This window comes from Hyperolius riggenbachi, chromosome 11 (genome assembly GCF_040937935.1).
Source record: "Hyperolius riggenbachi isolate aHypRig1 chromosome 11, aHypRig1.pri, whole genome shotgun sequence".
Lineage (NCBI taxonomy): Eukaryota > Metazoa > Chordata > Amphibia > Anura > Hyperoliidae > Hyperolius > Hyperolius riggenbachi.
Genome location: NC_090656.1, coordinates 8,623,851 through 8,649,160, shown reverse-complemented (window position 1 = coordinate 8,649,160; position 25,310 = coordinate 8,623,851). Strand labels below are relative to the sequence as shown.

At 45.0% G+C, this 25,310-nt stretch overlaps 1 protein-coding gene across 1 annotated transcript in view; it reads right to left on the bottom strand.

Moving 5' to 3' along the window:
* The window catches only part of WTIP (WT1 interacting protein), a 146,132-nt gene that overhangs the window by 17,242 nt on the left and 103,580 nt on the right, over positions 1-25,310 (bottom strand). Inside the window, exons 3-4 of the mRNA XM_068261045.1 lie at positions 21,801-21,868; positions 5,591-5,653 (exon numbers count right to left, since the gene is read on the bottom strand). Of these exons, the coding sequence (XP_068117146.1) occupies positions 5,591-5,653; positions 21,801-21,868 (131 nt within the window). The remainder of the gene's footprint in view (positions 1-5,590; positions 5,654-21,800; positions 21,869-25,310) is intronic.

Genomic DNA, 25,310 nt, shown 5'->3' with positions numbered 1-25,310 from the left:
CATACACACTTGAGATAAAAGTCTTTGGAAAAGGCAAGATCACAGACCAATTTTACCCCCTTCCATGTACTATGAGAGCCATACTCTACACAGTCTATTCTATGGAGCTGCACTCCCCATCAGACAGAAATCTTACCCCCTTCCATGTAGTATGAGAGCCACACCTACACAGTCTATTCTATGGAGCTGCACTCCCCATCAGACAGAAATCTTACCCCCTTCCATGTAGTATGAGAGCCATACCTACACAGTCTGTTCTATGGAGCTGCACTCCCCATCAGACAGAAATCTTACCCCCTTCCATGTAGTATGAGAGCCACACCTACACAGTCTATTCTATGGAGCTGCACTCCCCATCAGACAGAAATCTTACACCCTTCCATGTAGTATGAGAGCCACACCTACACAGTCTGTTCTATGGAGCTGAACTCCCCATCAGACAGAGATCTTACCCCCTTCCATGTAGTATGAGAGCCACACTCTACACAGTCTATTCTATGGAGCTGCACTCCCCATCAGACAGAAATCTTACCCCCTTCCATGTAGTATGAGAGCCATACCTACACAGTCTATTCTATGGAGCTGAACTCCCCATCAGACAGAAATCTTACCCCCTTCCATGTAGTATGAGAGCCACACCTACACAGTCTATTCTATGGAGCTGCACTCCCCATCAGACAGAAATCTTACCCCCTTCCATGTAGTATGAGAGCCACACCTACACAGTCTATTCTATGGAGCTGCACTCCCCATCAGACAGAAATCTTACCCCCTTCCATGTAGTATGAGAGCCACACCTACACAGTCTATTCTATGGAGCTGAACTCCCCATCAGACAGAAATCTTTGCAAGATACTGCACACACAGATGCTGTACAGACACAAAAGATCTGTAGCTGCAAAAGATCTGTTCCTGCAAAAAATTCATTCCGGCAAAATGCATTCATAGTCTATGAGATCTGCAGATCCTCATACACACCTTGTTTAACTGACTTCATCTGCAGATCTGAAAATCCATCCTGGTGGATCTGATCTGCAGATGAATGTCTGTTAAACAAGGTGTGTATGATGATCTGCAGATCTCATAGACTATGAATGCATTTTGCAGGAATGGATCTTTTGCAGGAAAAGATCTTTTGCAGATACTGATCTGTTGAATGTGTACAGCATCTTTGTGTGCAGCATCTTGCAAAGATTTCTGTCTGATGGGGAGTTCAGCTCCATAGAATAGACGGTGTAGGTGTGGCTCTCATACTACATGGAAGGGGGTAAGATTTCTGTCTGATGGGGAGTGCAGCTCCATAGAATAGACTGTGTAGGTGTGGCTCTCATACTACATGGAAGGGGGTAAGATCTCTGTCTGATAGGGAGTGCAGCTCCATAGAATAGACTGTGTAGGTGTGGCTCTCATACTACATGGAAGGGGGTAAGATTTCTGTCTGATGGGGAGTGCAGCTCCATAGAATAGACTGTGTAGGTGTGGCTCTCATACTACATGGAAGGGGGTAAGATTTCTGTCTGATGGGGAGTGCAGCTCCATAGAATAGACTGTGTAGGTGTGGCTCTCATACTACATGGAAGGAGGTAAAATTGGTCTGTGATCTTGCCTTTTCCAAAGACTTTTATCTCAAGTGTGTATGAAGCATAAGCAAGCGCTAGATGCATTTATAAAACATAAAACGGAACTCTCCTGAGTTCTCCTTAAAAGAGGTATGGACGCCTGGGCTGTGAAGTCGGAGTTGAGGAGTCAGAGAAATTTTGGGTACCTGGAGTCGGAGTCGGTGGTTTAATACACTGAGGAGTCAGATGATTTTTGAACCAAATTCATAACCTTTGTAAAAATTAGACTAATGGTGGCCACTAGTGATCCAATCTTTTTCATCCAATCTTACCAAATATATGTAGTATAAGGGTAAATTGAGTAAATACATTGAATGGATAATTTAGGCAGTTCCCTTATATGACATAGACATGGTAAGATTGGATGAAAAAGGATGGATCGTCAGTGGCCAACTTACGGAGTTGGAGCAGTTTTCAGTACCAGTTCGATGGGCCGAACAGATAATGCCCAGTCGAAGTATTTTTTACCGACGCCACAGCCCTGTACGCTGCTATTTTGTATTTCTAAAAATAATCATTTTTGGGCTACACTATCAAAATCCCTTACCTGGAACCAGTATACAGATTCCTGACCCCACCCCAATCTGCATACCGGTTCCTGCATGACAGCCAAGGAACTAGGAGTTGAATATGGCAGCCTTCGCAGACCTTACAGTGGGTGTATTCAGGGTGCCTCGGGAAGAAATGGAGAAGCAGTGTGCGGTTAAAGCGTGTGTGACCGATGTACGATGAGGGCGATAATCTCTGGAAAACAAGAGCAAATATTCCCAGCAGGCAGCGGAAGCACACGTGTGTGTCTTCACACGACCGTGACTAACTGCAGACGCGGGGCTGAGGGGGGGGGGGGGATAGTGACACAACACGCCCAGTGTTTGCGCTCTGGAAGACAATCGCCGCTCCTCACCTCCAGCTCAGACATAACAGCTGCGATAGTCGCGGGCGGACAAGTCGGCGCACGCCTCTGGGATATGCCAGTTATGCAGCATGGAGTCTCGTGACATCAGCAGGAGATTAGTGTGCTGATTCACAGGTCCTCTGCTTGTCTGAGCAGAGGCTTGTCGCCTGCAGGAAGGGATATGTCCCGCAACCTCACGCCGCTCATTGCTCACACTTCTGCGAGTGCCTCCGGGCGCAATCCTCACTCTTAAAGGGACACTCTCACTTTTATTTTTTCTGCTGCATGTGAGCAGGCTAACATAGGAAAAAAATAACTACTATATCCATTAGAAATCGTTCTCAGTCTCCATAAAATATTAGTAGCAGTAGAGTATTGCACTGTGTTAGCCATTAGTAAATAAAATATTAATGATCCAATAGTTTTATGAGCCTCCTCACCCCTCCTGCCCGACACCTGGCTGGGAGCTGTAGTCAGATTAAAGTGGAGCTGAACTCTTGCACAGGACAGAAGGAAAACAGAGAAATGCGCCCTGTGTGTTTTTAGAGAGAAGAGCCTGTCTAATTCCCCCTCATCTGTAAGTAATCACAAGTGTAATTTGATCTCTCAGCACAGAAATTTGGCAATCCTTGGCAGACACAACTAATATGTAAACAAAGGATGTTAACGCTTTGTCTGCTTCCATGAAAGCAGGAAGTAGACACACTGCAGATTTATTGCAGGATTAGTATCAGCTGTAACAAAGAAAAGTTATGGGCCCATTCCCACCTAAGCGATTAGCGGGCGATTCCCGCTAAGCGCTTGTACTTTGTTATCCTATGGCAGTGTTCTCACGGCCGCGATTGGCGCCGATCGTGGGAATTTTGCGATTAGCGCCAGCGCATTACCTGCAGTAGTTTTGAGGCGATTCTGGAGCGATTGTGGTACAGTGCTTATAAAGCACTGACCGTGATCCCTCTGAAATCACGGACGTGTCCAGTGATTTTTACTGCGCTAATCACGGTAAAATTACTTGCGCAAGGTTTTGCGATTTTAGTTCAGGCCCGCTTTAATGGACTACATCTCCCAGCATGCATTGCGGCACCCAAGGCCATGCTATCACCACGGGCAGTTTGAAGTGAAGACATGCAGTGAAGCAAGATGGACCACTACATACCAATCAAACCGATAATTTCTGACATGTCCGACCTGCCCCTGTTCGATAAGGAGATTGGTTTTGTGCAGTAGTGATCTGAAAATCAATCCCGTTATTGATCGTGAGCAGATAGGACATTACCGGTTCGGCCCATCGAACTGGTGGGAAATTGCATCGTGTGTACCTCATGTTAGGCACCGGGAGACGGGTTGGTTCAGGACAAACCGATCAACTGATGCTGACCCGCATAAAAGGTCTGTGTACCCGAGCCCTAAAACTGCTCAAAATAAATTCCACTTACCTCCTCCGATTCCAGGCAGATATTTTTCACGCACATAGTTCCAGACAGCGCGCACGTTCTCCGGAGCCGTGCAATGTGCGTGAACGCGTGCGGTGTCCGGGAACACAAAACGCATTTTGATGGATACAGCACACGGACTTTCAATGGGCTGTCGGTTCTATTGTAGGTTTCTCAGTTGTCTGTGGTGGTGGGAGAACGCACAGGAAGGAGGCGAGTGGAAACGAAGTCCGCAGGGTTCGCATACGTGAACCCGGAACTTCAGTTCAATGTCAGGTTAATCTCAGATCAAGTGCAGGTCAATAGGTTTTCCTCAGCTTGAGGTCAGGCAGACATTGGACTGACCCTACTTTTCTATTCAGTAACATAGCTGGGAAATGACCTTACAGGGAACCTAAACTGAGAGGGATAGGGATGTTTCCTTTTAAACAATACCGGTTGCTGGCAGTCCTGCTGATCTCTTTGGCTGCAGTAGTGGCTGAATCACAGACCTGAAACAAGCATGCAGATAATCCAGTCTGACTTCAGTCAGAGCACCTGTTCTGCATGCTTGTTCAGGGGCTGTGGCTAAAAGTATTAGAGACACAGGATCAGCAGGAGAGTCAGGCAACTGGTATTATTTTAAAAGGAAAAATACATATCCTTCTCAGTTTAGGTTCCCTTTAAGTCAAAATGAATGTAAACATAACGTGACTAATGGCGAAGTACACTAGCCCTCGAGGTGTGACCATGGGATGACAGTTCCTTAATCTGGCTCTTCTCAGCAGGATAGAGAGACGATCACATGTCCCCCGTGACTAACCTTAACCGCACTCCCCCCCCCCCCCCCCCCCCCCCCACCCTCAACCGTCCCCTGCGATGCCCCAACCCCCCACCCCCACCTAACCTTAACTGCAAACCCCCCTTCCCATCCCAGCAGCTAACTTTAAAAGTCACTGCAACCACTCCCACCAGCAGCTACCCTCAACTAGTCCCTGCACCCCCCCGCCAGCAGTCCTTAATGATCCCTGCAACCCCATAGCGGCTAACCTTAACCATCCCCACCGCTAAAAATAAATTTAAAAAAAAAATATGCAAAAATGTCAATTTCCGCGCACCCCCGTAGGGGCTCTCGGAATTAAATGGGGTTCTATGGCAGCACCCAAATATCCTGACCCTCCCCCCCTCCCGGTTAGCAGACGTGAGTAGAGTGGAACTAAACTCAGAACCTCCTCTCTGCTCTAAAAGATTAACCACAGCATCATAAACTTTATGGGGATTATAAAAAAACAAAAAACAAAGCTGAAGTTTTAACTTGACTTCGATTGCAGGGAGCACTGAAGGGGTTAAGCTTCAAGGTTTACTGTATTGGGAGAGCTGCCTTGGCAGAGCTGATAAGAACTAATTAGACACTTTGATCTGGCTAATCAAACACAGAGCAGTGGATATCTTTGACAACCATATGTGGAATAAAAACTTTTCATTGTGTGCTGTGCAAGAGTTCAGGTCTGCTTTAAGCAAATTGGGAAGGAAGCAAGAGAGCAAAGCTTGCTGGGAGTTGTAGTGCATAGACAAATCTTGCTGATCTTTGTAGTTTCTGTCCAACTGAGGGAGGCTACAAGCTGCAGAGAGGTCAGAATGGGGATTTCAGAGTTGGCACTCACCATTTCCATGATAAGATGGCCGCACACAAAACATTTATCCGCCGTCTGCTGGAAGCCAGAATACTGCAAGAAAAAAAATAATGAAGTCACTTATTAAACTAAAACGAAATTATTAGGCTGTATACACACATCCAATTTTGATTGGATAAGCATTGGCCAATTTTACCATCTCCATGTAGTTTGAGATCTTACCTGCACAATCTGCTCATAGTACAGGTAGTCCTTGGCTAACAAATGAGATCCGTTCTTAAGTTGGAACACTGCAATCTCTGTCCTCTGTGCTATCTCTGCCCCACCCATGCCTCTTCTGCCCCCCTCTCTGCCACCGCATCTGCCCCCCCTTCCGCCTCCTTCTGTCCTAATGATGATCATAATTATTTAACTGACATATTACGCAGTGCTGTACAGAGTAAATTGTCATGTCATCTAACTGTCCCTCAGAGGGGCTCACAGTCTAATCCCTGCCATAGTCATAGGTCTATGAATGCATCCTGTAGTGTATTTATCATAGTCCAGGGCCAATTTAGGGGTAGCCAATTAACTTATCTGTATGTTTTTGGGATGTGGTAGGAAACTGGAGTGCCCGGAGGAAAACCACACAGACATGGAGAGAACATACAAAGCCAGGTGTTGACCTGGCTGGGATTTGAACCGGGGACCCAGTACCAGGCCCGTTTCTAGGGCTGTGCGGCCCGTGTGGCCGCCCTGAGCACTGGGGAAATGGGGGGGCCGTGATGGAGAGGGAGCCGCAGCCGCAGGGAGAGCGACAAGACCTCTCCCTCCCTTCCTCTCCCGGGCCGCCCTCCATGCTCCCCCTCCGCTGCAGACTGCAGAGTTAGCGCAGGGAAGCGCTGTATACAGACAGCAACTCACCTCCCTGCGTTCCAATCGCCGATCACTTGCCGCTGGTCTCCTGCTCTGCATAGCCGCTGATACACACTATACTTCCTGTTTAGCAGGAAGTAAAGTGTGTATCAGCGGCTATGCAGAGCAGGCGACCAGCGGCAAGTGATCGTCCGCCCTCACCGCGGCTGACTCCCCCCCATTAATCTATACTGGGGCAGCTACCTATCCAACCTATACTGGGGGCATATACCTATCTAATCTATACTGGGGGCATATACCTACCTAGCCTATACTGGGGGCAAATACCTAGCTAACCTATACTGGGGGACATATACCTATCTAATCTATACTGGGGGCATATACTTAACAAACTTGTACTGGGGGCACCTACCTATTTAGCCTATACTGGGGTCACCTATCCAGTCTACACTGGGGGCATCTACCTATGTAACCTACACTGGGGGCACCTACCTGTCTAACCTATACTGGGGGCAACTATTCTGGCTACCTATATTGGAGACACCCACCTAGCTAACCTATACGGGGGCACCTACCTATCTAACCTATACTGGGGGCACCTACCTATCTAACCTATACTGGAGGCACCTACCTATCTAACCTATACTGGGGGCACCTACCTATCTAACCTATACTGAGGGCAGCTATACTGGCTACCTATACTGGAGGCACCTACCTGGCTAACCTATACTGGAGGCAATTATACTGGGGCACCTATGGCTAGCTACCTATACTGCGGGGACCTATTGCCAGCTAACTATACTGGGGCACCTATGCCTGGCTACCTATACTGCGCTGCAAGGCGATAGTGCTAACCACTATGCGACCGTGCTGCGCAATAATGAGGGTCCCAAGTTTGCTTTAAAATGTATACAATATGTATGCATCACTCGTTCTATAGTACAGTGTACTGCGGCAAAAAGTCATTTTAACGAGTTTAACAACCATTTTTTCTTTGAGTCATTTTTAAATCGATTTTCTCATAAAATTACAATGTCTTTTTAAAAAAAAAAAAAATATTTTGACATTTCTCCACACAATCAAATATTGCGCTGTTTGTCTTGGTGGGTCATTTATAAGTCAGGGACTTCCTGTAAAATCAGAATCAAAATCAGTGGGCCCTCAAACTACATGGTGGTGGTAAAATTGGCCAATCAAAATTGGATGTGTGTACTAGGGTTGCACTCATTAGATAAGACAATGTAATCCACTTCTGCTACAAAGAAATGAAAGCCGAGATGCCCCTATCTGTACCTGGGCTCTCAGACACTGCAGACTAATCTGTGCTGAACACTACAGTCTCCAGGCAGCTTGTTCTGCTGGTGTGATGTGCATAGCAGATGCCCCCGCAGGAAGTGTGAGGAGCTGTCATGTGACGGGCAGGAAGTGCTGAGCTGTCACCCTGTCACACCACTGACGGGCACATGTTTATTGCTGGAGATCCAGAAGGTGGCTGAGTCACTGGGAGGAGATCGCAGCTATTGCCTCACTCTGACCATATGGCCTGGCAGGGCTCCAGGGGTCACTCAGTGCAGACCTCGGGGGTGACAGATGCCACAGAGCTTGTCACACAATAGCCCAGCAGTGACATTAATGCCATTCCACCATCTGGCTGTCATGTGACCCACCTGCCAGGCCTGATTGATAATCAATAAACGGTATTCTTAGAGCACGGACAGGGAGGGCAACGTTATAAATAGTCTGAGCAGTCTTTAGGCCTCCCTTTCCACAAGGATATTAAAGAGGACCTGTAACAAGCCGGAGGAAACCCACGCAGACACAGGGAGAACATACAAACATCTTTAAGGAGTTTGTATGTTCTCCCAGTGTCTGTGTGGGTTTCCTTCGGGTACTACAATTTCCTCCCACATGCCAAAAACATACAGATAAGTTAATTGGCTTCCCCTAAATTGGCCCTAGACTACGATACATGCATTACACGATACATACATAGACATAGGACTATGGTAGGATTAGATTGTGAGCCCCTCTGAGGGAGAGTCAGTGACATGACTATGTACTCAGTACAGCGCTGCGTAATAGGTCGGTGCTATATAAATAAACAACATATTATAGAATGCAGTAAATTATTCAGGATGCCCAATTGTTACGTTAAACATTCTGGTTTCACATCAGAAACACTTCCTGTATCACCACCCTACCCTACGCTCGGCTTAGGCCGCTTATTATGTGGAATCCAGCCCCCCCCCCCCCCCCCCTTATTTCTCGAGCATTCTGGAAGATCAGTTATTTTTTCTATTAGCTTTAGAACTCTCAGCAAACAAACGTTCCGCAGGGATCACCTGCCAGTACTAAAGATTTCACCATGTGAAAAGCGTCAGGATGTAAATCAGGGAAGTGGAGAGATTTTACAGCGGGAAAACACTAACTAATCTATAAATGCATATTGTACAACAATGAGCAATTTTATTCATTATGTTATATTGGTTACGCTTTAAATTCCACATTCGTTTTTTTCGTATGTAAATTTATGCATTATTGTATGCAAATGTTTATGCAAATTTTCACATCTGGCGTAACTGACAATCACAAGTACATTGGAAACGGATACATGGTGCAAAAATATGCAGCAATCTGTTCAGAGTTGTTTATTTATTTTTTTTTTTAAATCGGAATGGACTACTAAAATCGCATTGAATGGACACATCCTGTGGAAATTGCATTGCTTTCAGCAGTAATGTGGATATTGCAATGCGTATTCGCACTCAGTGGAAATGAGCCCTTATTATTTAGGACTTGCATAAAAAAAATGAAAAAAAAAAAAAAATGTCATCCCCCGCCCCAGAGCCAACAGGGAAAAAAAGAAAAATGGAGATTTTGCAAAACAAAGGGCCTGTTTCCACTACATGAGGATTCTGGATGCAGAAAACTGACTCCAATGAATGGCTGTGGGGAAATCTGCATCAGAAAAATCACGTGTAGTGGAAACAGGCCCATAGACATCCATTGGAGTCAGTTTTTCTGCATTCAGAATCTGCGTGTAGTAGAAACAGGCCCATAGACATCCATTGGAGTCATTCAGAATCTGCATGTAGTGGAAACAGGCCCAAACCGAAAACTACCAGTACATAGATCCAAAACTAACGAAAACTACCAGTACATAGATCCAAAACCAAAACTACCAGTACATAGATCCAAAACAAACGAAAACTACCAGTACATAGATCCAAAACCAAAACTACCAGTACATAGATCCAAAACAAACGAAAACTACCAGTACATAGATCCAAAACAAACGAAAACTACCAGTACATAGATCCAAAACAAAAACTACCAGTACATAGATCCAAACCGAAAACTACCAGTACATAGATCCAAAACAAAAACTACCAGTACATAGATCCAAACCGAAAACTACCAGTACATAGATCCAAAACAAAAACTACCAGCACATAGATCCAAACCGAAAACTACCAGTACATAGATCCAAACCGAAAACTACCAGTACATAGATCCAAAACCAAAACTACCAGTACATAGATCCAAACCGAAAACTACCAGTACATAGATCCAAACCGAAAACTACCAGTACATAGATCCAAAACAAACGAAAACTACCAGTACATAGATCCAAAACAAAAACTACCAGTACATAGATCCAAACCGAAAACTGCCAGTACATAGATCCAAAACCAAAACTACCAGTACATAGATCCAAAACCAAAACTACCAGTACATAGATCCAAAACCAAAACTACCAGTACATAGATCCAAAACCAAAACTACCAGTACATAGATCCAAAACCAAAACTACCAGTACATAGATCCAAAACCAAAACTACCAGTACACAAATCCAAAATAAAAACTACCAGTACATAGATCCAAAACAAAAACTACCAGTACATAGATCCAAACCGAAAACTACCAGTACATAGATCCAAAACAAACGAAAACTACCAGTACATAGATCCAAAACAAAAACTACCAGTACATAGATCCAAACCGAAAACTGCCAGTACATAGATCCAAAACCAAAACTACCAGTACATAGATCCAAAACAAAAACTACCAGTACATAGATCCAAACCGAAAACTACCAGTACATAGATCCAAAACAAAAACTACCAGTACATAGATCCAAACCGAAAACTACCAGTACATAGATCCAAAACCAAAACTACCAGTTCATAGATCCAAAACCAAAACTACCAGTACATAGATCCAAACCGAAAACTACCAGTTCATAGATCCAAAACGAAAACTACCAGTTCATAGATCCAAAACGAAAACTACCAGTACATAGATCCAAAACAAACGAAAACTACCAGTACATGGATCCAAAACAAACGTAAACTACCAGTACAAAACAAATCCAAAAGATCCAAAACTACCAGTACATAGATCCAAACCGAAAACTGCCAGTACATAGATCCAAAACAAACGAAAATGACCAGTACATAGATCCAAAACAAACGAAAACTACCAGTACATAGATCCAAAACAAAAACTACCAGTACATAGATCCAAACCGAAAACTGCCAGTACATAGATCCAAAACCAAAACTACCAGTACATAGATCCAAAACAAAAACTACCAGTACATAGATCCAAAACGAAAACGACCAGTACATAGATCCAAAACAAACGAAAACTACCAGTACATAGATCCAAAACAAAAACTACCAGTACATAGATCCAAAACCAAAACTACCAGTACATAGATCCAAAACCAAAACTACCAGTACATAGATCCAAAACCAAAACTACCAGTACATAGATCCAAACCGAAAACTACCAGTTCATAGATCCAAAACGAAAACTACCAGTTCATAGATCCAAAACGAAAACTACCAGTACATAGATCCAAAACAAACGAAAACTACCAGTACATGGATCCAAAACAAACGAAAACTACCAGTACATGGATCCAAAACAAACGAAAACTACCAGTTCATAGATCGAAAACAAACGTAAACTACCAGTACAAAACAAATCCAAAAGATCCAAAACTACCAGTACATAGATCCAAAACAAAAAATGACCAGTTCAAAGATCCAAAAAAATCAAGAAAACTACGAGTTAATTTCGGATCGGGATCACTTTAAAGGACATTTGAAGCGAGAGGGATAGGGAAGCTGCCATATTTATTTCCTTTTCAACAATGCAGATTGCCTGGCCGTTCTGCTGGTCCTCTGCCTCTAATAGTTTTAGCCATAGCCCCTGAACAAGCATGCAGCAGATCAGGTGTTTGGCCCAGTGCACACCAAAAACCTCTAGCAGATCCGCAAAACGCTAGAGGTTTTTGATGCAGATTTCAGAGCGATTCTAGGCATGTTTTCTAAACATGCCTAGCGTTTTCTGGAGCGTTTTTGTGTAGCGGATTTCATATATTGTTACAGTAAAGCTGTTACTGAACAGCTTCTGTAACAAAAACGTCTGGAAAACCGCTCTGATCTGGCGTTTTTCAGAGCGGTTTTCCACTTTCCTACACTTTACATTGAGGCAGAAACGCCTCAGAAATTTAAAAAATGCTGCAGCCCCCGAGTTTGCGTTTGTGGAAAAAACGAGCCGCTCTGGTGTGCACCATCCCATTCACTTTCATTAGCCAAGCGGTTTTCCCCTGCAAGCGTTTAAAAAAAAAAAAGCTCACAACCGCTCTTGGCGTGCACCAGCCCTTTCTGAGATTATTGTCAGATCTGACAAGATTAGCTGCATGCTTGTTTCTGGTGTTATTCAGACACTACTGCAGCCAAAGAGATCAGCAGGGCTGCCAGGCAACTGGTATTGTTTAAAAGGAAGTAAATATGGCAGCTTCCATACTCTTCTCACTTCAGGTGAGAGTTACACTTTAATAGTACATGGATCCAGAGTCTCTTTTGCATAAATAAATCCTGCAGACATAAAAGGTCCCCTTATTCTCCAGATACTCAAATCTCATCTGAGCCCAACACATCCCCCCCAAATGCTGCCACAGGAATTTTTCCTCAGTGCCCATTCCCAGTCTGGTGTTTTTGCCCACCTCTGACTGCTCGAATGATACATAACCCCCTCCAGTTCCTCACATAATAACCGCTCCATTGCAGAGTGGGCATTCAGGGAATAATGTTTTATTAACCCCCTCACCTCGCCCGCACAGCTCACGCCCACCAGTGCCCCCACCCCCCGCCCTGGCGGTGAGTTAACAGGAATAATCTGGAGGCGTTCATTCGCTGCATCCTCTCCTGACCGAGAAGCTGGCGGAATGCCCTCTACAAAGCGTGATTGTGAGGCAGGCTGGGCCGCCAACAAAGGCCCATTGTACGCCCGGAAGACACACGGCAGACAAACCAGTAAAGCTTCCCCAGGCCAGCGCTGCCCAGATGTGGATGAGATGTGAGCCCTGCCAGCTCTCTAGACGAAACGCAAGCTGAGAGGTGCTGCTGGTGCCAGACCCGCCGGTGCCAATTCCAGGACTTATTCTATGAATAACACACACACACAACCACACTACCTGTCCCGAGGACTGTGGGAGGCAGGAAGGAACAAGCCAAATACTCCAAAACATATACAAAATTGTTATAGGATACCCGAAGTGACATGTGACATGATGAGATAGACATGTGTATGTACAGTGCCAAGCACACAAATAACTATGCTGTGTTCCTTTTTTTCTTTCTCTGCCTGAAAGAGTTAAATATCAGGTATGTAAGTGGCTGACTCAGTCCTGACAGGAAGTGACTACAGTGTTACCCTCACTGAAAAGAAATTGCAACTATAAAACACTTTCCTAGCAGAAAATGGCTTCTGAGAGCACAAAAGAGATAAAAAGGGTCAATAGATCATAGATTTTAGCTCTGGCATCCATCAATGAATGTGTCATTGAGCAAAAACAATAAAACAGTTAAAACTCAAAAAGTAGATTTAAACATAAAATAAAACTGTGGAATATCTTAAAGAGACTCTGAAGCGAGAATAAATCTCGCTTCAGAGCTCATAGTTAGCAGGGGCATGTGTGCCCCTGCTAAAACGCCGCTATCCCGCGGCTAAACGGGGGTCCCTTCACCCCCAAACCCACCCCCGCAAGACTTGGTTGCAAAGTTGGTCGTATATTTTCTCTTCCTAGAGGCAGGGCTAACGGCTGCAGCCCTGCCTCTAGTCGCGTCTATTAGACGCGCATCGCCGCCTCTCCCCCGCCCCTCTCAGTGAAGGAAGACTGAGAGGGGCAGGGGAGAGGCGGAGGTACACGTCTGACAGACGCGCGTGGGGCAGGGCTGCGGCAGTTAGCCCTGCCCCAATGCGGAAGCGCTCCCCGGCTGCACGGAGGGGATTTGGGGGTGAAGGGACCCCCGTTTAGCCGCGGGATAGCGTTTTAGCAGGGGCACACATGCCCCTGCTACCTATGAGGTCTGAAGCGAGATTTATTCTCGCTTCAGACTCTCTTTAAGTCATTTTTAAGAGCAGGAAGATACAATTGTTTATTTAATTAGTTTATTTTTGCCTCGGGTGTCCTTTAAAGCACAGCTGAAATGAGAGGGATATGGAGGCTGCCATATTTAATCCCTTTTTAAACAATGCAGATTGCCTGGCTGCTCTGCTGATCCTCTGCCTCCAATAGACTCTGAACAAGCATGCAGGTCAGAGGTTTCTGACTGAAGTCTGACTGGATTAGCTGCATTATTTCAGGTGTGTGATTCAGACACTACTGATGACAAAGATCAGCAGGACAGCCAGGTAACTGGTATTATTTAAAAGAAAATAAATATGGCAGCCTGAGACAGCTACACTCCCATCCAATCAGCAGCAAATGAAGGGAGGAAGTGCCACGCCCACTTCCTGCAGTAGGTTAGGCAATGGGGACAGCACGCCTCCTGCAGGTGTCAAAGATCCGTCCAGAACACCCAGTGTGACATTGCTGCTGGAGCTTAGTGCTTGCCAAGTGTTTGGTTTTTCTATTATCCAAGTCATTCTTAATACCTATACAGTACTTGCCTAAGGAGCAGGAAGGCACTATAGGACCCAGAGCTTCCCTCTCCTTACGTTAAGTATCTATTTTTTGCTTTTTTTTTTTTTTTTTTTTACTTTGATTACCATTCACTTTAAAGAGACTCTGTAACGTCAAAAAGATCCCCTGGGGGTTACTCACCTCAGGTGGGGGCAGCCCTCCGAACAGCCGGCGACAGAGCCGACTGTCAGTTCAAGATTTACCTTTCCAGGCTCCAGCGGGGGCGCTGTGGCTGCTTTCCGCTCCGAAGTAGGCGGAAATACCCGATCTCAGTCGGGTCCGCTCTACTGCGCAGGCGCCGGAGACTTGCACCTGCGCAGTAGAGCAGACCCGACGGCGATCAGGTATTTCCATGTAGTTCGGAGCCGACAGCCACCAGAGCGCCTGCGCAGGAGCCAGGAAGGCAAATATTTACGTCACGGCTGTTCGGAGGGCTGCAGCAAGACCCCCGTGGGACAGAGGACGGCGTGGGAAGCCTCATTAGGATCCTGAGGCTTCCCCCACCCGAGGTGAGTACCCCCCAGGGGATCTTTTGATGTTACAGATCCTTTTTAAAACTAAATCTAAAGCCAAAAAAAAAAGATACTTACCTAAGGCGAGGGAAGGCACCGGGTCCTAATGAGCCTTCCCTCTCCTCTCCCAGTGCTCTCGTTTCCCCACAGACTCCTCCGTTTAAATCTCCCACTGCGGGATTCTTCAGCAGTCTTCAGGAGCCTTAGTGCTTCCAAAGACTTCCGAAGCCCACCCGCAGCGGTAGAGAGCAGTCTCCGACCCCCTGACTGCTAACAGGGGAGCCAGCGCAGGAACGACAGAACGAGCAGAGGAGCGGGGAGGCTGTATACGACCCAGAGCCTTCCCTCTCTCTAGGTAAGTATCTTTTTTTTTCCATTTTTGTCTTCAGTCTTCCTTTAGGCTGCTTTCAGAGTGGGACATTACAGGCGCACGTTAGAGCAGTTGTTCACAGTGCCCACGTTGTGTTACATTGTAACGCTGCACGTTCTGGGAAAATGCAGCATACTGTGCGTTATACTGGGCTATAGCCGCGGTAGACTGGTTGCCCATGCGCAGTAATTCGCCACATGGCTAATTAATATTCACTGCACTGCTGACGTGCAGTGTTTTCCCCCTGGAGCGACCTCTGTGTGCGCTGATTAGCTGGCGGGACCACATGATGCGGAGTGGAACACTCTGCATCACGTGGTCCCGCCAGCCAATCAGCGCCACGGAGACCACAGTTTGCACAAAGAGCTGCATAACGCGGCTCACTCTGGCGTCCTCCGCAACACCACCAGGAGTTACGTTAGGGGCACGTTATGCAACCTTAACGTCCCCTAAAACGCAACGTCCTGGTGGGAAAGAGGCCTTAAAGCACGTCTGAAGTGAGATGAAAAGGAGGTTACTATATTTATTTCCTTATAAACAATACCAGATGCCTGGCAGCCCTGCTGATCTATGTGGCTGCAGTAGTGTCTGAATAACACCAGAAATAAGCATGCAGCTAATCCTGTCAGATCTGACAATGTCAGAAACACCGGATCTGCTGCATAATTGTTCAGGGGCTATGGCTGAAAGAGCTAAAGGCAGAGGATCAGCAGGACAGCCAGGCAACTGGTATTGCTTAAAAGGAAATAAATATGGCAGCCTCCGTATCCCTCTCGCTACAGTTGTCCTTAAAGCTGGGTACACACGCTACAATTTTGCATCAGACCAACCAGATAATTTTTGAACGGTCCGATCGATAACGCAATAGATTTTGGGTAGTTAACACAAAGGGCTTGATTGAAAAGCCACTCAGTGCCCAAAATGTAGCTTTGCGGGAACTGATAGCCGCGCAAAGTTACATCGCGCATAGCCCAGGACAGTGCGCACAAAGCCATTAACGACAACGTCGCACCTGCTGCCCAGTACGGCGCATTGGGTTCCTCCGAAACTGTGCATCAGTGCGCTGCTTCGGGGGTACCCGATGTGCCATTTTCGTTGCATTGGGTGAGACGTTTACAGGGCAGCGGGTGCAACGTTATCGTTGCACCGCGCACTATTAATGGCTTTATGGGCGCAAACCACCCAACTCCATGGTTTGCCCCCACTAGCTATTAAAGCACACTAACCAGCTTAGCGCTGGTTAGTGAATCAGGGCCAAAATCTTTTTCTACAGTAACAAAAAAAAAAAAAAAAAAAGGAGAAAATCCTTCTTAGCATTTCCCATTTTAACTTTGGCTATTTTGAAGCCAATCCTGATGTCATTTCCTCCCTTAGTCTCCTCTGCCTGATTTGCCCGCCCTTATAGAAAGTGCATTGTCTCAGCGTGAGAAATATTGGCCAATCAGAGAGGAACAGAAGTGTGGGAGGGGGAAAAGGGGAGGGAAAGAGGCTTCAGCCAATCAGGCTGCATTAGTTAGGTCTGAGGGGAAGTAGAGAAGCAAAAAAGGACAACCCAGCATGTCTTGCAACTTCCTTTGTGTACCAAATAAGAGTCAGGTAAACTGGGGAATGATCATTTATCAACAAGAAAAGTAATAGTGATATTAACTTTTGGATTGCCTGGTTAGCATCCTTATTATTGGTTTATCAGATAAAAATAAAGAATTGATTTTTAATGTTATGCCCGACAGTTAAACTTTAAGAAGCTGCAGACCTTTACGTAAAGCTTTCTGCAGGCACCCCTCCCCCTCCCGTTGCTGCAATTCCCTGCGCCGCAGGCAGACAATGACGCAATCACCCACTCACAGATCAGCATGCCACTCGCTGCTGGCATCATTCCACCTCCCCAATCCACACCTTCCTTGTGTCACTGCGCCCGCGGCGCTGCCAGTCCTGATGTATGGGAATCTGGGAAAGTGGCGCAGGTGTTTGGCTCCATAACAGGGAAATAGAACAGAAGGCGGAGTCTCAGAACCTGCGCACCTCCGCTACGTTACACCGCCAGCTCTGCAGGAGGAAACATGAAGCCGGTCTGAACTCAGAACAGCCTCTCTGCTCGAAAAGAGAAGATAAGCAACAGCATAATAACCTTTAAACAAAAAAATCTTTTTGTTACAGCTGATACAAATCCTGCAATAAATCTGCACTCTGTCTACTTCCTGCTTTCATGGAAGCAGACATATTGTTAACAGCCTGTGCTTTAAAATTAGCTTATTTGCCATCTCTGCCATAGGCAGTCATGTGACACAGGGGAGAGATCAAATTACAACTTGTGATTACATACAAATGAGGGGGAATTAACAAGCTAAACTTTCTAAATACACATAGGGTGAATTTCTCTATATGTTTTCCTTTTCTCCTGTGCAAGAGATCAGGTCCACTTTACCGGCTGTCTCCCTGGGGCACAAGAGAGCGATCGCTGTGATAGGCTGGCCAGGGGAGGGAGGGTGGGGGGAAAAAAGTGCTTATTTATTTTTAAAAATAACAAATATTTGTAAAAAAAAATAAACATCTGGAGGGGTGATCAGACCCCACCAACAGAAAGCTCTGTTGGTGGGGAGAAGGGGGAGAAGGGAGAGCATGGGGAAATCACTTGTGTGCCGAGTTGTGCAGCCCTGCAGCTTGGCCTTAAAGCTGCAGTGGCCCACATCAGTAAAAACGAAAACAAAAAAATCCTGTGATGTACACACTTGTCCAAAGGTCCTTTCAGTCTTTGTACAGCTCATACACGGCTCAGCTCCATACGTATGGGACGTAACGCAGATCTATACATATGACGCAATAGGCATGTCCAGAAGTTAGCCCCGCCCACTTCCCGGGCGAGACGAGCTCCATCTCTATCGGGAGACCGCGTTGCCGGCCACAGCGCGTGCATACCAGGCCGCCTGGGTGTAAAGCGGAAGGGCAACTCCGCTGATAAGCCTTACATTGATTCACATCGTGTGAGTATGATTTTATTTTTGCGCAATCAAAAGTTTTCTCTCAGTTAATGCACCATGGAGCGCTCCTCCTCCTTTCTTGTATAGATCTGTGTCAGTAAAAATGGCCTGGTCTTTAGGGGGGTTTAGCACTGTGGTCCTCAAGTGGTTAAAAGTCAGAGTGTGGTTTGTAAACAAACTATGACAGTATGATGTAATGTTGATTTAAAAAAAGCTATAAAACTGAAAATAAAAATATGAGACTTTTCTTTGCTACTCATGTTCTATTCATTATCTGTACTACACATACAATTCATTACCTCGGTAGCTTTTTATCGCTTCAAGTTTGCTGTAAACTGCATACACACACACTTGGGATAAACGTCCCCTGAAATGATCTTGTACGCACGCTCCGGCCGATAACCTGGGAAATGAACACTCTTATGCTGGATACACACGGTGCGTTCGCGCACTCTATTTTCCCGTCGATTCCCGTCGATTCGTTTATTTCCAACATGTCCGATTTGGATTTCGATGGATCGTTAGGTCGATTCAGCATACTTTGCATGCGAATCGACCTAACGATCCATCGAAATCCAAATCGGACATGTTGGAAATAAACGAATCGACGGGAATCGACGGGAAAATCGAGTGCGCGAACGCACCGTGTGGATCCAGCATTAGAGCTGCTATCATACGTTTGGCGCTAATTACCCAATAGAGTGGGTGCTAAGCTGCAGAACAGGTTTTGTCTCGTACCCAATAATTATTTATGAACTATTGTCTCCCCAGGAGGAAAGTGATCACTTCAGCTACCCATAATAAACGATACAATCTTAATTATACGATTTTACCAACTATTTAGTAGATTAATAAACTGAGTGAATATACTATGCATGGATACATTAGGCAGTCCCTCAAGTTACATAAAAGTGATACAATTGTACATTTAAAATTGTATCACTGCACACCATTTCTTATTTTTGTTATACGTTAAGGTGTCCATACACTTAGTGACCATAGTGATCCAATCTGCTGGAGATTGATTGCAACATGCCTGCCCGATGTTCATTTTTTATAGACTTATAATCAGAATCGATCAAACTAAAAGGTGGCCACTAATGGTCCAATTTCAAGCAATAAAATCGTTCCAGCGATCAGAAATTGTGATCGGATTGGTTGAAAATAATCTAAGTTGATGGGCACAATCGATTAGGAACGATTATAAAAAAAAATCGTCCGACTGGATTTTTGTCAAACCAAAATTTGGATTTTCTTGATTGGTTGTGATAGATAGGAAGCAAAGATTGGTTTGTTGATGGTGTAGTGATCAATTTTTCTTCCTATCAGAATTTCTGATCGTTCGAACGATTTTTTTGCTAGAAATTAGTGGCCACCTAAAAATCGACTCCGCAGCACTGAAAAGGCTTGGTGTTTCTTTAATAGTTTCACAGCATCAGAACTTTGTTTCTCTTATACAAGCCTCCATTTTAGCTGCACAGAAGAAAACTGCCCGGGCTTTTTTCCCCTGATGCTGTGCAAAGCATGATGGGATTTCTGATGTTGTTGTTCTCGTTCTGCTGTTTTTGGTGCAATTTTTTTTTTTTTTTTTTTTTTTAACATTTTGAATTTGACATTTGAAGCCCAGCGTGTGCAGCTGGGAGAGGTAATCAGGACACAGGACAGTTGGAACTGTGTATCATGCTCCCTGTCACCTCCTTTCAACCAAAAAGATGGCTGCCCCCATGAAATCACAAACATTTGCCTGTTCTTTTAAAACAGGGTGGGTAAGAGATTATATTACCTATCTATTCTAATTAACATAACTAATGTAACTTAATGACAGTATGTTTGTTTAGGCTGAAGTTCCCCTTTAAGGAACGCAAAGGCCAGAAAGATCTTGCTGGAAAGAGGGGGCAGTCGTGTGTATGTATAGGTCGCAGGAGAGGAGAAAGAGATTGAGGAGTAGACTACACAGGAGGTAAGTATGACCTGTGTATGGTTATTTTGACTTTTTTTTTCAGTTCAGGTTCTCTTTAATGACATGCTGGCTTATAAAAATGTCGTGCTAGAGCCTCCTAACCTTCCTGGCGGTAAGCATAATTTTTTTTTTTCTGCTACACGCAGCTAGCACTTTGCTAGCTGCGTGTGCAATCCGATCGCCGCCGATCCGCCGCGCCACAACTGCCCCCCCCCCCAGACCCCGTGCACTGCCTGGCCAATCAGTGCCAGGCAGCGCTGAGGGGTGGATCGGAGTCCCCTTTGACGTCACGACGACGTCGGTGACGTCATCCCGCCCGTCGCCATGGCGATGGGGGAAGCCCTCCAGGAGATCCAGAGGGGCTGAGGGGATGCCGCTGAGCAGCGGCTATCATGTAAGCGAGACCTTGTCTCGCTACATGATATATATATATATATATATATATATATATATATATATATATATATATATATATATATATATATATAAACGGCTGTCCTGCCCCCTGGTGGATTTTAATAAGCCGCCAGGAGGGTTAATGGCTCCAGGACGTTTTTCTAAGTCAGACAGTGCTGCTGCCGCTGTGCTCGTGCACGCTCCCGCGGGTGCACGTGCATTCCCATGCACGTGAAAATTGTGAAAAAAAAAAAAACACCAAAAAAAAAAATACACCTTTATTTCCAAACGATATATTGTCACCATACTTTGTACTAGGGACATAATTAAAATCTTGTGATAACCAGGACAAATGGGCAGATACAATGTGTGGGTCTTATGTACAAGTAGCAGTGTTTATATTTAAAAACCATAGGGGTTGAAATTGGAAAAATAGTGTATTTTTTTCATTTTTTCCTTGTATTTCCCTTTAAAATGCATAGAAAATAAAGTAACTACTGAAAACAAATATCAACCCCAAAAAGCCCAATTGGTGGTGAAAAAAACAAGATATAAATCATTTCAGTGTGATTAGTAGTGATTAAGCTATAGGCAAATGAAAGGGAAGAGCACTGAAAGGTGAAAAATCGCTCTCGTTCGTTAGGGTAAAAAACGCCTTGGGGTGAAGTGGTTCCGAGATGAACTTTTATTCATTGCATAATTGTGTTCCATTCCTATTGTTTATAGGGCATTCCTCAAGCCAAATAATTTTTTGTTTTGTTTTAACACTAATTCCCTATAAACTAAACAAGCCTCGCCCACAGCTTTTCAGAGAGCCTTGGCATTTTCAGACAGGAGTAAGGGGAGGTATTACTAGCCAGAGATTTCAGAGGCAGAGGGGAGGAGGAGGGAGGGGATTAGGTTTTTTCACAGGCTGAAGATGCAGATAAGCCTGCCTCTGTGTAAGGTTTACAAACAACATGGCTGCTGTCATTGTATCACAGGAAGAAATAATCATATTCTATTGAAGCTGTTTGCAGCTAGATTTGCTGTGTAAACTATCTAAACTTTAGATAACATATATAGACAAGTTACTTGTTATAGTTAGTTTTTCATCTCGGATCCGCTTTAACATACATAGGATTTGCATGAACACACACTATTAGGTGATACGGCCACTGAGCAAAACTAACTGCTCAGCTACTTACCAAGAAGTCTTCCTCGCAGTACACCTTCCCATTCACGTTGTAGAAAGCTTTCCCCCGTAATCTCCTCCCTGGTGGAAGAAATGCAGAGAAGGTGAGTATGAAGAGTAACGAGAACCAAGAAGGGGAGCAAAAATCAGGAAGAGGAAAAAAACTGTTCACAAAATCTTAAAGTACACCTGAAGTGAACAAAAAAGAATACTTACCTCAGTCGTGGGGGGTCTCTGGAATCAAGAGGCTTCCCACCACTGAGGCAACTATCTAACTTTTTATTTTTAAATAAATGCAGCTGTACTTTACTTAGCAAATGTTATTAATACAGAACAGCGGGTAAATTCAGAAAAAAATTGCCCACCAGATGAAATCTACTAGAAATCTGTGTGCAGATGGGTGGCAGCAAGAGATCCTAATCTGATCCGAATCTTAAAGGGGCCCATACACCTAACGATTTTCCCTCCGATATACAGCAGATTTAATCACTGTGATCGAATCTGCTGTGAAATAGTTGCGCAAATGCTGACAGAACGATCGATTTCCGTCCGAAATCAATCGTTCAAGACGAGCTGCCCAGGCGGAAGATTTTGCTTGATCGCCGGAGGGTCGGGAGTGCGTCGATAGCGGCGTTTAAATGCCCGACGCTAGCTGCAATACATTACCTGCTCCGCCGGCACGAGTCCCCGCTCTCTCCGCTGTCTTCTTCTCCGCGCTGGGCTCCGAGTCCGGCTGGCTTCACTGAACTTCCTGTCCCGGCAGGAAGTTTAAACAGTAGAGCGCCCTCTACTGTTCCCCGGACAGGAAGTTCAGTGAAGCCAGCCGGACTCTGAGCCCAGCGCGGAGGCAGCGGCAGCTTCACAGATGTTGGATCGATTTCATGCTGAAAACGATTCACAATCTGTTTGCAGTAAAGGTAGTCATAGTCAGATTCGATCAAAGAGGGATCTGTTGGTCGATCTGATGGCAAATCGACCAGTGTATGGCCACCTTTAGAGAGGAATCTATCTGATGATGGATTCTGTTGCCCCATCTGCCAATGTATTGGCACCTTAAAGGACCCCTACAGTGAAAAAAGTAAGCAGTTAAAATCTGGCAGAACCATCAGGTTTTGGATTAGTCCATCTCCTCATGGGGGATTCTCAGGCTTATCTTTGTTTTCAAAAGCATTTCCTGATTGGCGATTGCTAAGTCTAACTGATAAAATAGTGTGCAAGTGTGTAGGGAGGCTGGTATTTAACTATTTTGGCAGTTAGACATAGAAACTGCCATTCATGGAATCGCAATCCGCAATCGCTGTGCTTTTTGTAGCAATTTTAGCTGAGTTTTGCAGACCAATTTCTGGTGATTTTAAAAGTGCTTTTGATTTTAAGGCTTGCGATTTGTAATCGTTATTTCCTTTTTTTTATGGTTCTAGCTAGTAAAATCGCTGCAAAATTAACTTGCACAGCAATTGAAAAGCAATTTTGCAGGGATCCTGTACTTTGTATTGGAGCGCAATCACTCCAAAAATGCAGCAGGAATTGGGATAGCGATTTGGGGAAAATGCAATGTCTCCTGTGGAATCACCTCCATCCACTGCTATTAGCCTAAGGCTTTTGGAACTGCGACGATTTTGTGATTTCAGGTGATTATTATTCATTTTTAATTATATAGCACCAACATCCGCTGTAGCGCTGTACATAATACTAAAATAGTGGGAGCATAGATACACGAGGCGTTCAAAGCTCTGTACAATCAGGACCAGTGCTGCTTGCGATTCTCGTGAAAAGTCATTTTCACATCGAAAATGCCATTTTCGATTTCGAGACAATATTTACGAAAATACATTGTATTTTCATAATATGGTTAACAAAAACAAATGATTCTTTCTGATGCAAAAAAAAAAAAAAATCAACATTTTTACCGTGAAAATCACAATAATCGTTTAGGCTGGTTTCACACCAGGACGTTGCGTTTTAGGGGACGTTAAGGTCGCATAACGTGCCCCTAACGCAACGACTGGTGCTCTCTGGTGTGGACGTCAGAGTGAGCCGCGTTGTGCAGCTCACTCTGGCGTCCGTGATGCGTACTCTTGGACGCATGCGGCATCACGTGGTCCCGCCCGGCCAATCACTGCACAGAGCAGCAGCTCCAGGAAGTAAACACTGCACGTCACACCGTGCAGTGAATATTAATTAGCCATGTGCTTGGCCGCTCTCCGCTCCTCCCCAACGTTACTGAGCATGTGCAAGCAGTGTAACACGGCTTAGCCGCGTATAAAGTACTGCATGCAGTACGTAAGTACTGCATGCAGTACGTTGTCTGATGGCGCAGCGTTACTAAGTCACACAACGTGGGCACTGTGAACAGCCCATTGATCTTTCATTGCTGTGCGGTGGGGCGCGTTACAGGCTGCACTAACGTGCGCCTGTAACGTCCCACTGTGAAAGCAGCTTTAAGCATAAAAATTTGTGAAAAAAAATGCGAAAAATTGTGATTTACTACAAAAGGAATTTCAATGGCATTTTTGCTCAAAAGTCAAATTTTACACTATTTTCATGAAAATTAATGCAAAATATCTGCTTTTTCGCTCATCACTAATCAGGACATCCAGCAATAGAGATACATACATAGCTGATGTGTGGTGTAAGACATCAGCAATGCTGGTACATGTTCACATGATAAATTACAGCAGAATAAGAAACACTAGGAGGAGGTCCCTGCCCTTGTGAGCTTACAATCTAGTGCAGGCTTGGGCAAACTTAGCCCTCCAGATGTTAAAGAACTACAAGTCCCACAATGCATTTGCCTTTATGAGTCATGACTGTGGATGTCAGACTCCTGCAATGCATTGTGGAACTTGTAGTTCTTTAACATCTGGAGGGCCAAGTTTGCCCATGCCTGCTCTAATGGGTAGTGGGGTGGAGACATTAGGGGGAGGAGCCTGGCCTTGTGAGAATACAATCTGGAGGGTAGTGGGGTGGAGACAGTAATGAAGAAGACACAGATTAGGGGATGCAGCAGTGAGCCCCCCAATGCTACCTTATATATTTTTATTTAACGGATACCCGAAGTGACATGTGACATGATGAGATAGACATGTGTATGTACAGTGCCTAGCACACAAATAACTATGCTGTGTTCCTTTTTTTCTTTCTCTGCCTGAAAGAGTTAAATATCAGGTATGTAAGTGGCTGACTCAGTCCTGACTCAGACAGGAAGCCACTGCAGTGTGACCCTCACTGATAAGAAATTCCAACTATAAACTGCTTTCCTAGCAGAAAATGGCTTCTGAGAGCAGGAAAGAGATAAAAAAGGTCAATAGTTCATAGATTTAAGCTCTGGCATACTTCAATGAAGGTGTCATTGAGCAAAAACAATAAAACAGTTAAAGGGAAGGTTCAGGGACTAGCTAAAAAAAATAAAAATCCATTTCCACTTACCTGGGGCTTCCTCCAGCCCGTGGCAGGCAGGAGGTGCCCTCGGCGCCGCTCCGCAGGCTCCCGGTGGTCTCCGGTGGCCGACCCGACCTGGTCGGGC